Raw genomic sequence first — 14,776 nt, forward strand, 5'->3', positions numbered from 1 at the left:
CCTGGAAACTTGAGTCCAACCCTCAGACACCACAGACAGCACTGACTCCCACTGTGTTCTCTTACACGGGTGTTCTCTGACCTCTACAAACGTACTGTGGGATTACACACACACACACACACACACACACACACACAATGACCACCACCACCACAACCATCCGTCATCACCACCACCATCATAACAACCACCACCACCAGCATCATAAGTAAAAATAATACACAGCAGATAGTTATAACACCTAACACTTCTTACTACTCTAAGGTTAAATTAGAACATTCACATAAAATACTCAGGTAAGGCCATGCCCAGAAAGAGCTTAATACAAATATACTTCCATTGCTATTACTACACGGCCACTATGATTTGAAGCCCCTTTAAGAGCTAACGTGATAGCACATGCATGTAATTCAGGATCAGAAATTCAAGGCTACCTTCAGCCACAAAGAAAGTTCAAGACTTGCCTGCGCTACAGGAGGCCCTATCTAAATAAGAAAATAAAGTCAACCCTTTTCAGGACAACCAAAATATACTTGACCTCAAGGATCTCACAACTCAGAAGAGGAAACAAAAGAACCAGCGGCAACTCATTGAGATTATGTGCCACACTGGTGTCCTCAGAAGGAAGAAAGCAGAGGAACAAATGTTGATTTTATACCACTGAGTGACTGGGGAAATTCCAGTGTTATTCATACACCTATTCTGAAGGTAGAAATTAAAATGGCTAGATGTTTAAGTTCAATGACTTAGAAGGCTTTAGTTGCAGATCTGACAAGCAGTTAAGAGAGACGAACGCTGACCTGCAGAGTTAGTTCAGGCAAGCTTTGGTAAGATTCACTTTGAACGTAAAAGTTCAAGTGTCCTCCCAGGTCCTGTACATATTTCATTCAGGCATCTGTCACTCAAGTCTCATTCCCGAAGTTAAAAGACAAGCACAGGCACACCTGGGAAGGCACCCCGTGTAACCCCGTATAACGTATGCTTGCTATTTCTGTTGTAGATCCAGACTCCTTAAAAAAAAATGTAACATTTACCCAAAAATGACAAGTCTGATTAGTTAAATGTCAGACTACTGTACAAATAACATCCTGAGTGTATCCATTACTGTAGGCATTTTACAGTTTCCTGCAAACAAAAGCCAGTGGGAAATATTTTTTAAATTTTTTAAATTTCCATTTTGCTTATCCCTTTTTCTAAATCAACCAGAGAAAATATTTTTATCTATTAAAAGCAAAGAATTTTGCTCTAGTGATGAAAAATATATACATGTTATCTGGTTTTGTTTGCTTGCTTGTGTGTATGTTTTTAAAACAGAAGAGAGGTCAGACTATCTGATCCTCCTGAATCATTCTCCTAAACTGACTCAGAGGGAAGGAAGAAAACGAAGGAAGGAAGGGAGGGAGGGAGAAAGAAAGGGAGGGAGAAAAGAAGGGAGGGAGGGAAAAAGGAAAGGAGGGAAGGAAGAAGGAAGCAAAGGAGAAAGGAAGGAGAAAGAAAACCACAATAAACAAGACATACAATGGCTGGGGCGAGCAAGAGGAAGTGGGTAAAACCACTTCCCTTTGGCATAGTAGTGAGCTGAATGCCTGGAACCCACATGGTTAAAGGAGAGGACATCTCCTCTTCTCCTATAAGTTACCCTCTGGCCACAAACACCAACACAGAGTAAAAATAAAAATAAATAAAACTGAATGAGGTTTGAACTCAGGCCTGAAGCACGCTAGGCAAACACTATCATTGATCTATATCCTCGGCTCTACAATATTGACCATTTATTTACCTCATAAAAAGTCATTACTACTTATCAAAAGCTTTTAATGTTTATTTACTTACAGTAATTATTAATTTAATATCATTATAAATTAAAACAAATACTAAAAGTGGAATAAAATATACTCAGAATACAGAGTTACTGATAACCAGTTTTTTAGATATAACCATGACATTGATCTATAAGGTAGTCAGGCTTAACTCATAGTGAAATGCTCAAAGGAACTCCTTCCGGCCACTATAGAATACACACCAAGCTTGTTTTCCATTATAGGCAAAAACTAGCCAACGAGAGCTAGCAGAGAGCATAGGCACACTTCAATAATATATTTCCTTATATATTAATTTATGTTCTCATTCTTTGTTGGTTTCAACACATACTGAAATATAAAAGTTTGCTTTCTTTGTAGTTGTGAAGACAAACAAACACTATTAAGTGATATGGTACACGTGTTTGTTACCATGACCAAAGCAACTTGAGGGGGAAGGGTTTATTTGGCTTACACTTCACATCACCCTCATCGTTGATGGAAGTCTGTGTGGGACCTCAAGCAGGGAAGAGACCTGGGGGCAGGAGCTTGTAGTGAAATGGAGAGTAAAGCCTTTGTGTCTAGCTTTGAGTGAAATGTTTCAGCAAAGCCTCTGCTATGTTTGGGTTAATGAGGAGTGGCTGAGAAACTGTTTTGAGATTATTTGAACCTTGAAGAAATGTCTCCCTGCAAAGTCTGCACTCAGTAGTAAGTGAGAGCTTGCAGCCACATAAACCTTGGTCCTAGGATGCTCCTGGCAAACCTGGAGTTCTTACTTTTGATTACGCCTAGGCACGGTCAAAGGGACTGAGGTTTGTGTAGGTTGTCTGCTCCCTCAAGCAGCAAAGGCCAGATAACTGTGGTGGTTGAAACCTTTCCCAGGTCCAATTAACCTTGAGTAATGCTTGAACAAAGTAACTGGAATGAGCCTTCCCAAGAAGGCTGAACCCCTCTGCTCCTTCCAAAAATGATGGCTTAACATCTTGGTGAGCTTCTTTCTCTACTGTCACACCTTCAAGTAACACCAATCAATACAAGGCTGATGCAGAGCCCATGGAAGAATGCTGCTTACTGGCTTGCTCCCCATGGCTTGCTCAGCCTGTTTTCTTATAGCACCCAAGACCACCAGGCCAGGGATAGTTCCATCCACAATGGGATTGGTCCTCCGTCATCAATCCCTAATTGAAAATATGCTCTACAGGATTGCCTTCACCTTGACCTTGTGGAGACATTTTCTCAGCTGAGGTTCCCGCCTTTCTGATGAACCCAGCTTATGCCAAGTTGACATTCAACTAGCCAATCCAGGACAATACTGAAAACTTAACCTATATGAAATTACTCAATACCTAATTCTTCAAAAAAAAAAAAAAAAAATCCTACAAATTGGGAAAACAATTTTATCTGATAAGTTGGATAAAATTCAAATGACAATTTCAAGTATGGATGGCATTTGTTTCCTTTGGAGCTCTTAGTTAAACCTGATCACATCTCTACCACCAAAAAGCAAAAACAAAACACAAATGATTCAGCATAAACAATATCACAGCATTTGACTCATTTTATATTTATATTTTCTAAGAATAAGCTGTTTAACAGCATTACTCCAAAGTTTGAAGGGTGATTCTTATGAACAAAAATGAGGAACCACTACACTGATTCCATTTAAACTCCGAATATGAAACGAGACAAATCCCAGACTCTAGGATTCAGAGTTCATTCAACAATGCACAGAACAAACAACTGTGTGCCACATCTTACATGAAGGAGTCAGGGACCAATAAGAGCAGCGATGTCTCAAAAGAGTTGACAGTGTGACAGGGATGCATACATGCTTGTATGTAATAGAACACTAACCCAGGAGTCGCACCTCTATGGAATGGGGAACTATACAGTATTACAAAGTGGGACAAACATCAAATTGGTCAGAGATTTCCTAGAGGAGCAAATATTTGAAATAAGCCTTTAACAAAATTGGAATTTAGTCTCCACTGTGCATCGGTTACTTTGTATTCACCAAAGTCCTATTTCATTACTTACCAATATTAGAGTCAAGTTGCTGGAGTAGGTCCAAGTTACCAGAACAGAACTCTGGAGTTATGTAGATGATCCTATATTTGCCTCTGTAAAGACAAACAGAAACAGAAATTGAGACACTCCAAGAGGGGGAAAAAAGCAGCCAATGAGTAACAACAAAATCAAAATATTCAATAGATTTTTAAGTAACACATCATATTGATTATTAAAAAACCAGTGTTGGGAGCCGACTTTAGTAGAAAGCGGCTAGATCAACTTTGCAGCCATCTGGAACCATATACCCTGATGAAAGACTTGGTTTTCAAAAGCCTATAACAGCTGAAGCACACTCTGATAAATATATTGTTTATCCCACATAGCTTGTTTTGCTGTTTAGTGACCTCAGCTGTATGGTGCACGTGGTAAAATGTTTTCACCTGTGTTCTCCTGCTTGTGTATATAAATACCTCAGAATTCCCTTCAATAGGGGAGACTTGAGAGAGACTTGAGAAAATAGAAGAGAGACTGAATCACACCCTGTCTTGTCTCCATTCTTCTTCGCGTCTCTTGCCCCAAGAGCCCCACTCTCTCTCTTGACCAGAGCACTTAGCCCCCAAAGCGTTGAGGCAAAAGTGTTGAGGCAGAATGTGGGCCTCAACACCAAAGGAATGTTATATATTTACATATTCAGATATCTTAGTCCTTTGATTTGTCTTCAATCCATCAAAATAAATATAACAATTCTTGTCATGGGGCATTTGCCACTAAGCAGGAATTATAAGCCAAATTATGGTTTCTAATAGTTCAGTCCAAAAACAATATACCCAAGTTAAATGGTCAAGCCTTTATAAACTTGGCATATTTTCCAAAACCAATATATCCCAAGTGTGAGAACTAAGCCCCAGAGTCCTTGTTCTCTATAGGATATTCTCTTAGCATCCCAGTTTATTCTATGGACTCTGCCTACAAGGACAGACACTCAGTCAAAGTCTAGGATATTGTCACCTGGTTGAGATCAACCATTCAGCAAAATGTCAAAGGGGGAAGCAGAGCTGCTTCCTCTACTTGGTGACTGACTCTTCACAAAGAAAATGTAACAAGAGAATACACATAGAAAGGTCTTCTGGACTCTCCGTGCCCAGTTTTTCTAAGCAGGAGCCATGTGAGACTCCTTTATCCTTAGGATAAAACTCACTTTTTCCTTTAATTATTATTGTACTTGTATTATTAATTTGTATTGCATTATCTCATATTATATTTTGTATTATATGTTATATAGACACATATATATTATATATATATGTATTATTTATATGTATTATAATTTATATTATATTGTTAATTTGCTATTAGAACAATTTTTATAAAAAAGGCTAGAGATTACTTATGGCATGTCTCTACCATATAAAAACATATCAAATCAAACTTAATTTTCTATATAAAAAGTTCTCAAAGCTTTTAATTCATTCATTCCATAAATATTTTAGTGTCTATTACATGCTAAACATTATATTTTCACAAGGAATTTATTAAGCATGCAATAAATTTTACTTTATCTCCAGGAAATTATGTGCAGTTTTTTAATTACTGTAAGAAACAATAAAAATAATAAAGTCTGACATCACTCTACCAAGGTTTGGACTCAGTTCTCCTTCCTACTAGAAAACTGATCTGAGATGAGTCAGTTAGCGCCAGTGCATCCCAGGTTCTTGAAAATTAGCTGTTTCTTTACAGAGCCAGACTCAGGGCATCTCAGTTAAAAAGTGGACACCGGAACCTTCATGGAACCAAAGAGCATCCAGGAAAACTAACACAACCCTGAAATTAAAGTGCACAACTGGACGGCTTGTAATCCAGACTTCAGGCTTTTACTGTAGCTACAGAAGCCAAGACAGACAGACAGATCCACAGAAACATGTTCTTAGCAAGTAATGGGCACATGCCTACTCAGTTCATTATTTGAGAAAGGCACAAAGGCGATCCAGTGGAGAAGAGACAGAGCCAGAACAACTGGAAAGCCGTATAAGAAAAAACTAATACACCACACAATATAAACATTTTTGCTACAAGTTAATTATATATCCAAACATAAAAAATTGGGAAATGTTTAAGGGAAAGTATGCCATCTTTATAACCTTCAGTTAGGAAGACTTCTTAAATACTCAAGGAGAAATCTATAAGAAACTAGCGACTAGACTATCAAACTGAAAACCCACTCCTCCTCAAAAGAATTATTGAAAGAAGAAGAAAGGCCATAAACAAGTAAAGCATCTGCAAAGTACATATAAATATGAGATTTCTACCTACAATATAAAAATAATCACCAAAACAGAATTTAAAAACTGAAAACTGTCAAAAGATTAGAACAGACACCACCACAAGGATAAACACACAGCAGTAAGCGTAAGACGCTCACCATAATTAGTCACCAGGCAAAAGCAGATTGAAAGTACAATGGGATTCTTTAGAAGTGTCTAAAGCCAATGGCTAGCTAAGAAATGACAGAAGTGACGAGAAACAGGACTTCTCACACACTGCTGCTGGAGATGAGAGGTGGTGGAATCGCTCTCAAAATGTCTGGCAGTTTCTTAAAAAATTAAACATGAAATTAAACCCACCAATTCTGCTCCTGAGCATACACACAGGGTACTGAACATGTAGACTCAAACAGAAACTGGTCCATGAAGGTTCAGCGCACTTCTGATACTACAACCTCTAAATAGAAAACCCTCAGATGCTCATCAAGAACCAGCTAAGCAAAGTGTGGAATGTCTATACATCTTACTCAATATACATCTCACAATGTCATGTGACATTACATAAATTACTCACAATTTAATATCTCCTAGAATATTTTTTGATTGTGCTGATCCAAGTAAACAGGCTGGAACGTTGGACATTCTATAAGAGACAAATACTCTGCATGAGTACACACATTTAAAACAGAAACTTCATTTGCAAAAAGATTAATAACATATATTCCTCGTCTTCCAAATGTTCTTGCTTTTTGTGTCTTGCTAACCTGCTATATTTATTTCTTCAAGAGCCTACTGAGGAGGCAAGTCTTTAATGTGTGCCTTTCAAGAAAGAATGGAAAGGGAAACTTAGGGTTAGAAGAGGGGTGACTATAATCAAAACATGTAGGAGATTTTCAAAGAACTAATAAAAACATTTTTTTTTTTTTCGAGACAGGGTTTCTCTGTGTAGTCCTGGCTGTCCTGGAACTCACTTTGTAGACCAGGCTGGCCTCGAACTCAGAAATCTGCCTGCCTCTGCCTCCCAAGTGCTGGGATTAAAGGCGTGTGCCACCACTGCCCGGCAAAACATATCTTAAAAGGTAACCTTTTATATATACCTCATAGCAAGCTAAGGAGCCCAGATAGCAGAACAAAAAAGAATTCTGGGACAGCTAACTGGCATAAAGCGATCAGTCCTTTTAAAACTTGATCAGGGAAATCAGGTAGCCCTGAATTAGGGAACTCAAGAATGAATGTAAACTCTTCCACGAACGCCTCATTTGCTACTAGTGAATGCATCTAGGGATGGAAGTGCATGCTCTGTAAGCCCAAGACTTGCGAGGCAAGGCAAGAGGACAGAGTGACACCATCCAGGACTATGCATAGCAAGACCCTATCCCAAAAAATAAAAATAAAGATCAACTCCCAAAACATAATCCTGTGAACTAGATTCACGTTTATCATCTGATAGTTATAAAACAGAGAGGGACAACTGGGCAAAGGGGCACTGGACTCAGAGAGAAGAGACTTGCTATACCTGTGTGGTACCTAACCCTCAAGAGACCGGAGGCCCCAGGGAGTGGAGAGGTCTGGTGGGGTGGAGGAGGGACATCCTCTTGAAAACAAGGGCGGGGGGAGTGGGGAGGAGGTATGGGATGTGGAACAGTCAGAGGGAGAACTGGGAGGAGGATATAATCTGAAGTATATAAAAAAAAAAGATTAAAATTTTAAAAAATAAATTTAAATAAAAGATCCTGTCTTGAAATGTTGTTTCCACTTGCTAATCAAAGGCAATGGTGGAGCAGTAAAAGCACTACTTACTCAAGCTGCAGGACTTGGTCTTCCATTAAGGAAATGAGGGGTGAAATGACAATGCCAATCTTGCCTGTATAAACTGGTGGATACTGGAAGCACAGACTCTTCCCATATCCTTGAATAAAAATAATACAAAAATAAATAAATAAAAAGAAACTCTTGATGTTATACTTTCTTCTTATAATGTGTTTATATAGCAGAATAAGTAGACTCACATGGAAATTCATGCATAAGTGTGGAAGCTTTTCCCCATCACTTCCTCCTATGTTTTAAGTTTGTGGAAGATTAAGCACTTTAAACCCTTTATGATTTTTAAATGATTAACTTATTTACTTTAGGTATAACTTATATAACTTACCAGTTGCCATGACAACAACATTATCTCTTCTTTCTTCTAATACTGAATGGATGACTTTCCACTGAACCCTTGAAAGTACAAAGTAAAATGTTTTATCGATAGCATCCAATGCACAAGTTCAAATCTATTTAACTTCTGCTCTTTAAGAAACTCTTTCAGACTTTCTGGAGCTTCCTATATAAATATATACTTATATTCCTATATAAATATATACTTATATTCCTAGAATTTTTAAGACAAAAAATGATTTTTGGATTAACTTCTCATTCAGAGTGACTGCTAGTTTCCATGTAGTATGTGTATTTAATTTTATTACACATATCTAAAGTATAAAATAAACCCCCAGCTTTGTACTATAGACCAAAAAGTCAGTCAGTATTTTAGAATAAATAAGAGGAATGATGTAGGTTTGAAATAAGACCTGTGTAAAGTGATGGTACAAGGTGAAATCAACCAGAGATGGGATCTTCTGCTTATGCAGAAGACAATCTACCCTTATTTGAGTGCTGTCTATACCAGTTCGCTGAGTTAACAGAATTCACTTCTCTGTACATCTATGTGTGCTCGTCTGTACATAGGCTATAGTTTATTAAAAGAAGGAAAAATGCTTCAATGAATTCTATTTTAAGTTCTCAAAACTGGGAAAACCATGTCTGGATTTTTACTTTCTTACTGGTCTTATTCAAACGTACTTGTTCCTAATCTCATCTGTGTTCCCCTCATTGTTTCTAGTTATTAGGGTGCCCTTCTGATGGTTTGAATGAAAATGCTCCCCATGGGCTCACAGGGAGTGACAGCATCTGAACAGATTAGGAGGCGTGGCCTTGTTGGACTAGGCTTGGCCTTGTTGGAGAAAGTATGGCGCTGGAGGTGGGCTTTGAGGTGTCAGAAGCTCAAGCCACACCCAGTGTCTCACTCTCTCTTCCTCCTGCCTGCCAATTGGCATGCAGAACTCTCAGCTCCTTCTCCAGCACCATGTCTGCCTGCACACTGCCATGCCTTCTGCCATGATGATAATGGACTAAACCTCTGAGCCGGTAAACCAGCCTTGATTAAATGTTTTCCTTTATAGGAGTTGCTGTAGTCATGATGTCCCTTCACAGTAACAGGACATTGACTAAGACAACCCTTTGGATGTGAATATATTTTGGGATGTTAAAACAATAAACCATCAGCTTCTCAAACTCTCTGAGAGCTCACAACAGTGTGCCTCGGGACACCTGCAGAAAACAGGCAGGAATGTGCCTTTCCTCTGATTTCATGCTCAATAAAAGATAACTCAGCAGCGAGAGAAATTCTTTTTCTATTATGTAGTTTTTACACAGAGCCACCCAGTTAAAGAAAAATAGAACCACTTCCTTTCCTATCATAAAGGACAAAGAAACATATGTAATTAATACTTCAAATAATTTTGCACTTACATATGATATATATCTGACATGTAAGGCTACAGTAAAAATAGGCTGCTACTGTTAGGATATGGGGGATGGGTTATTTACTCTTTTTCTTTGTGAAAAAAAATTAAGTACATAATATAGTTAATTGAGATCATACTCACGGTTTAAAACTGCAATGGCCAAAATAGGTCTTGAGGCAATTAATTTGCTCTGCGTTGGGTTCCGGCAATAAATGGTCTTAAAAATAAATAAAATGATAAAATTGACATTTATGTTCAAAAACAAATATGCTTTGTAAGAGGAGGAAAATGTTCGTTTCCATGGTTCTCATAAAGCCTAGAGTGATAGGCAACACCCATTGTTTCCATCCTAGACAAACCTGACTACAGACTCCTATCATGACACTAGGCAAATCCTCTGATCACTACTGACATCCTAGAACTGGCCTTGTGCTTCACACTTCAGCAATAATGGAAAAGAGAGGCCCAGCAGTCTATAATCAGAAACTTGCAGGATCTAAAATCCAGAATGAAGCGAACCAAAGCAAACAATAGAAACGCCAATATAAGTTTCATATTAGAAATAATTTTCAATTAATGATAAACATGAATTAGTATCCCAAATTAAGTATACAGGAAAAAATAAATTTGTCATTTAGCTGTTTAAAACTAAATCTAGTTACCTATATTCAGGTCCCTTGATCTAATTTAACTACCTGTCCCATTTAGTTAGGTAAATATAGCTACTTAAATGTTTAGCCAACTATTTCAGCTGTGCCACACGGTGGGCGGCATTAGCTCTCCCAAGTGCCCACCACTGTCAGTCCTTAGATGCAAAGACTTGCAAGCAGCCAAGAAAGGATAAAACACAAATTCTAAATACGCTATCATGAAACATGAAAAATAAGTATTACCACGTATCTTAACAATCAAACAGATGGCTACATTTAATAAAAGAAAGCAGAGGATAATATTTCATCAATACAGTTACAAATACCTTCCAAAATGATTTTAAAATGTCCACATTTTCCCACCACAATATATTGTAAGTATAGTGAGAGCTCCGCATTTTGAGAAGACTACGAAATTGACAAAATGACGATGGTTGTTTACACTTAGATGACAATTCTATCATTCGCACACTCCTTTACTATTCTATAGAATAGAATAAATGTATACATTTAATTTAATATAAGGAAGTTCTCTGGCATGGCACTTGTGTAAACCATAAGCTCCTGAGTGGCAGACTGCATATATTTGGATCATTTACAATGGCATTCAGTATAAGCAAATAGTAAACTATTTCACCACTTTCATTGGGACCCAAACCAAATCTTTCACTTCAGGATTAAAGGTTTCATCCACCACAGTTCCAGACAGACAAGAGCACTGAGGAATTGAATGGTTGGTTTACAGAACGGAGAAGTAACTATATGCCACCAATTTGTTAAACTTCCAAACACGGGAAAACTGGCACAAAACCAAAGTCAGTGGGAGGTGAGTTTGTTTCCAACCTGTTTCTTACCCTCTTCTTCCTGTTCCTCTCTGGTGGCTTCATCTCCCTCTCCATCTTCCTCCTCAGGAGGAAGGCTCCCAGTGCTTCCCATTTCCAACCATTTAGAATGAGTGGGCTCCACCACGTCACTATTTAGGTTTTCTAAAGACTGGAAGTTTAAAAGAAATTTGAAGCAGAACACTGACAATACAGTATCTTTTTACCGAGTACAAAAGGAGGGTTATTAACGAAGCCTACAATTTGGTTGAAAACCGGCAGATGTGCAAACAACAGCACAAAAGAACATGTGTGCTCCTCTATAAATACGTGCTGAGGATGGCTTCAGGGCAGAAGGCCAGGATGGAGCATGGCCAGCATAAACAAGGTTCATTAATAGCATATAATGAATGGCCTCTGGGAAATCTATCGTAAATTTTAAATTTGCATAATTTAACCAGTTTTTTTTATTGGATTTCAATGTTTTAAAATTCTAAGTGGTACAATGAATACTCTTAATACTACTTTTAGAATAAGTTTCTCTATGTTACATGTCAATTGCACTTTCTTGAGAAAAGATGATGCTTAAATTATGTGCAAGCAATAAATGTGTTTTGGAATAGTAAACAAATGATTCACATAATTTTAGGAAAGAAATACTACTGAGTTGAAATAAAGAGTTTTTCTGATATGTATTTTCTCCCCTATTTCAAAAATATTTCAAATTACTTTATCTATAAAACTTTTTACTAAGGAGTGACATAGAATATTCATTTAACACAAGTTATTTTCACTTTTTATGAGGCCTTCTATTTTTTCATTTGGTTTTAAGAATGTCCTTTAAAGTATAACATTTCAATCCTATAAAAAAAAAATAAAACGAGGGAAAAAAAGAGATGATTCTATTTCTTTAACTCTACCAGCATATTCAGAGAACAGAGCTATCGAGTGTATAATGTATGTCCACAAGCATTCTATACTTGGTACCACTTGAACCGAATGAACCAGAGAAATGGATAACTGGTAAATGGGTTGTGATTTAGCTCATATTTCTTAACTAGGAAACAGGCTCTTTGGTAAACTGTGATGTTAGCAATGGACACCAATGGAGAGGAGAGGACTCAAGTGTACAAGTTAATTAGGAATCCACATCCTATGTCTATTTCTTCTCATTTCTCACTTGATCTCACTAAATCATGCTTTTCCCTGCGCCCCCAGTCTAGGTTTTTCCGTCTACACGTGGTTTATGACACTTGACAAACTGGAGGTTGAGTGATGGGATAGAAATGCACAGATCCATGCTTCCGCTTTGATAACAGGGTAAACAGTCATTATAAAATTACATGTGATCAGTATTAAAAACCAACAGCAAGAAAAACCAGACACTGTGAGTGATTGAATTAGTAAAAACAGAACGTCTAAGCTGTAGCAAATACATGAAGGAGAAGAAATCAATTTCCTGCTAAAATGCTTAGTCACTGCCCAGATCCCAGGGAGAGATGAACAGGGACACAGAACTCATGTGAGAACTCGTGATGTTACACCTAAGACTACTTACACATTAGGAAATGTAAATTGAAAAAATTAAAGTCTAACATTATACAATGGGTATGAATTTCATTGTGGTGGCATCTGATTTAGAACTGAGTATTTTAATTATTAAAGTGTTCTTTAAAAAAAAACTTGAAGTAACTTTTTCTTATGTTCAAACCTACCTTCAGCATCTCCATTTCTAAATCTTCATCACTTTCAATTATATAAGAGGAATCATTTTCATCATCATTGGGAGATAAATGCTTTCAAAAAAAAAAGTATTTCAAAGATTAATGTCCTGTATAATTGATGTTATACTCTCACTTGTTCTCACTAGAAGCATTTAATAGACAGATGTATAAAGCATATTTATATGTTCCCAGAGTGAGTACACAGAGGAAGGGAAAGGAAGAAGAATGAGTTTTTTAAACATAATCAAAGAGAAAGAAAGAAAGAGCGTGGTTAAAAAGACAGGCAAGTTAGATAAACAGATTTCAAGTGAAATCTACATGCAAAGGAAGAGAAAGAGCAAGCTGAGGGTCAATCCAGGTCCAGCTGGGTCTCCCCAACTTTCCAATACATGGCATTCTATACAATGTTGAAAAAAGTCTGTACAAGCCAAGAAAATCAATGGTTTTCTCACATATATTAAAAATATCAAAGGCTGCCGGGCAGTGGTGGCATACGCCTTTAATTCCAGCACTTGGGAGGCAGAGGCAGGTGGATTTCTGAGTTCGAGGCCAGCCTGGTCTACAGAGTGAGTTCCAGGACAGCCAGGGCTACACAGAGAAACCCTGTCTCGAAAAACCAAAAAACAAAAACAAAAAAAAGAAAAAATATCAAAGGCTAATACACAATAGTATATTATCTTTCAATAAGTCAGTATTTTACAAAGAACATTTACTTGAAAAAGTACTAGATATATTGTTTACTTAATCTGTTGTCAATGTTTGAATATGAAGACTCTTTACAATTATTTGGCAATCCCAAGAAATCAGGTGCCTAACAAGCTGCAAATCTACCCTTCATATGCACGTGCACACGTGCATACACACACACACACACACACACACAGAGGCGTGTGTCCAAAAAAACAAGAAGAAATATGAAGAAACAATTCCCCAAATGCTTCATACTTAATCTGGTAATGGGAAAATGGAAATAGCCTTAATTAACATGCTACTTTAAAGCTATTAAAATCTATTGAAATACATTTTTAACTGAGTAAGGTTTTGTTGCCTTCCAAATGCAGTCTTAAATAATAAAAATAATGATGCTAGTTATTATATAATAAAATTACAATAATCGGTATAAAAGATATTGGTCAAATCAAAATCATGAGCATAATTCTGTTATATAAAAATATTAAAATGCATATCTAATTAGAAATTTCTACAGAATTAGAATGATACACATGTAAGCAAAAAACAGCATTTTCTAAAGAGGGAATCTGGTTCACAAAAGGTTGGAATGAGAATATTTTGAAATTTTTAAAACAATGTACATTTACATACTCTATAGAAACAATTGAAAAACTGTTGTAAAAAATCAAAGAATTATATATAAGACTGGTTTTCCATTTCTATAGTAAAATTGAGAGATTTAAACCTATTCAATCTTTTCAAAATCTAAAATAAAATTTATTATTGCAAAGAAAAGAAAAAAAAAACCTCAGAAATGATAAGTGTTTCAGTAATTTGCAAGCTAATAAGAATTTGGAAGGAGACAAGAGCTTCCTGACTCTCCAGATCACAGTATGAATGCCTGTAAATCAAAATACCCTTTCACACTAACAAATAATTTCTACTTGAAGGAATAAAACCCACCTCCCAAACCAAGTTTGGATGAGTAAACACTTAGGAAGAATCCACCAAAAAACTATTACCTAGCATATAAAAAAATAAATAAATAAATAGTAAAGCAACAAATTCTTTCACTTGTATAACTCTTATTGTATTATTATTGTATTAAGTGGCTCTCACAAGTTAACGTGGCCCTCTGTATTTTTAAATAAAGTGTGATTGAAGCACACAGGCACAACTGCTTGCATGTGTCTATGGCTGCTTTACAATGGATAAACTGTATAGGTGCAACAGAGACCATGCATTCCACAAAACCTAAAGTATTTGTTCT

General features: G+C 36.9%; 1 protein-coding gene across 6 annotated transcripts in view; it reads right to left on the reverse strand.

Annotated features, from left to right (window-relative positions):
* The window catches only part of Wrn (WRN RecQ like helicase), a 128,842-nt gene that overhangs the window by 65,005 nt on the left and 49,061 nt on the right, over window positions 1–14,776 (reverse strand). For all 6 annotated transcript variants that reach the window (XM_076914006.1, XM_076914005.1, XM_076914009.1 and 3 more), the window contains 7 exons: window positions 12,826–12,906; window positions 11,144–11,282; window positions 9,781–9,856; window positions 8,223–8,290; window positions 7,871–7,979; window positions 6,645–6,713; window positions 3,837–3,919 (listed from right to left, as the gene is read on the reverse strand). In XM_076914006.1, coding sequence (XP_076770121.1) covers window positions 3,837–3,919; window positions 6,645–6,713; window positions 7,871–7,979; window positions 8,223–8,290; window positions 9,781–9,856; window positions 11,144–11,282; window positions 12,826–12,906 — 625 coding nt within the window. The remainder of the gene's footprint in view (window positions 1–3,836; window positions 3,920–6,644; window positions 6,714–7,870; window positions 7,980–8,222; window positions 8,291–9,780; window positions 9,857–11,143; window positions 11,283–12,825; window positions 12,907–14,776) is intronic.

Source organism: Arvicanthis niloticus, chromosome 16 (genome assembly GCF_011762505.2).
Source record: "Arvicanthis niloticus isolate mArvNil1 chromosome 16, mArvNil1.pat.X, whole genome shotgun sequence".
NCBI classification, from domain to species: Eukaryota; Metazoa; Chordata; class Mammalia; order Rodentia; family Muridae; genus Arvicanthis; species Arvicanthis niloticus.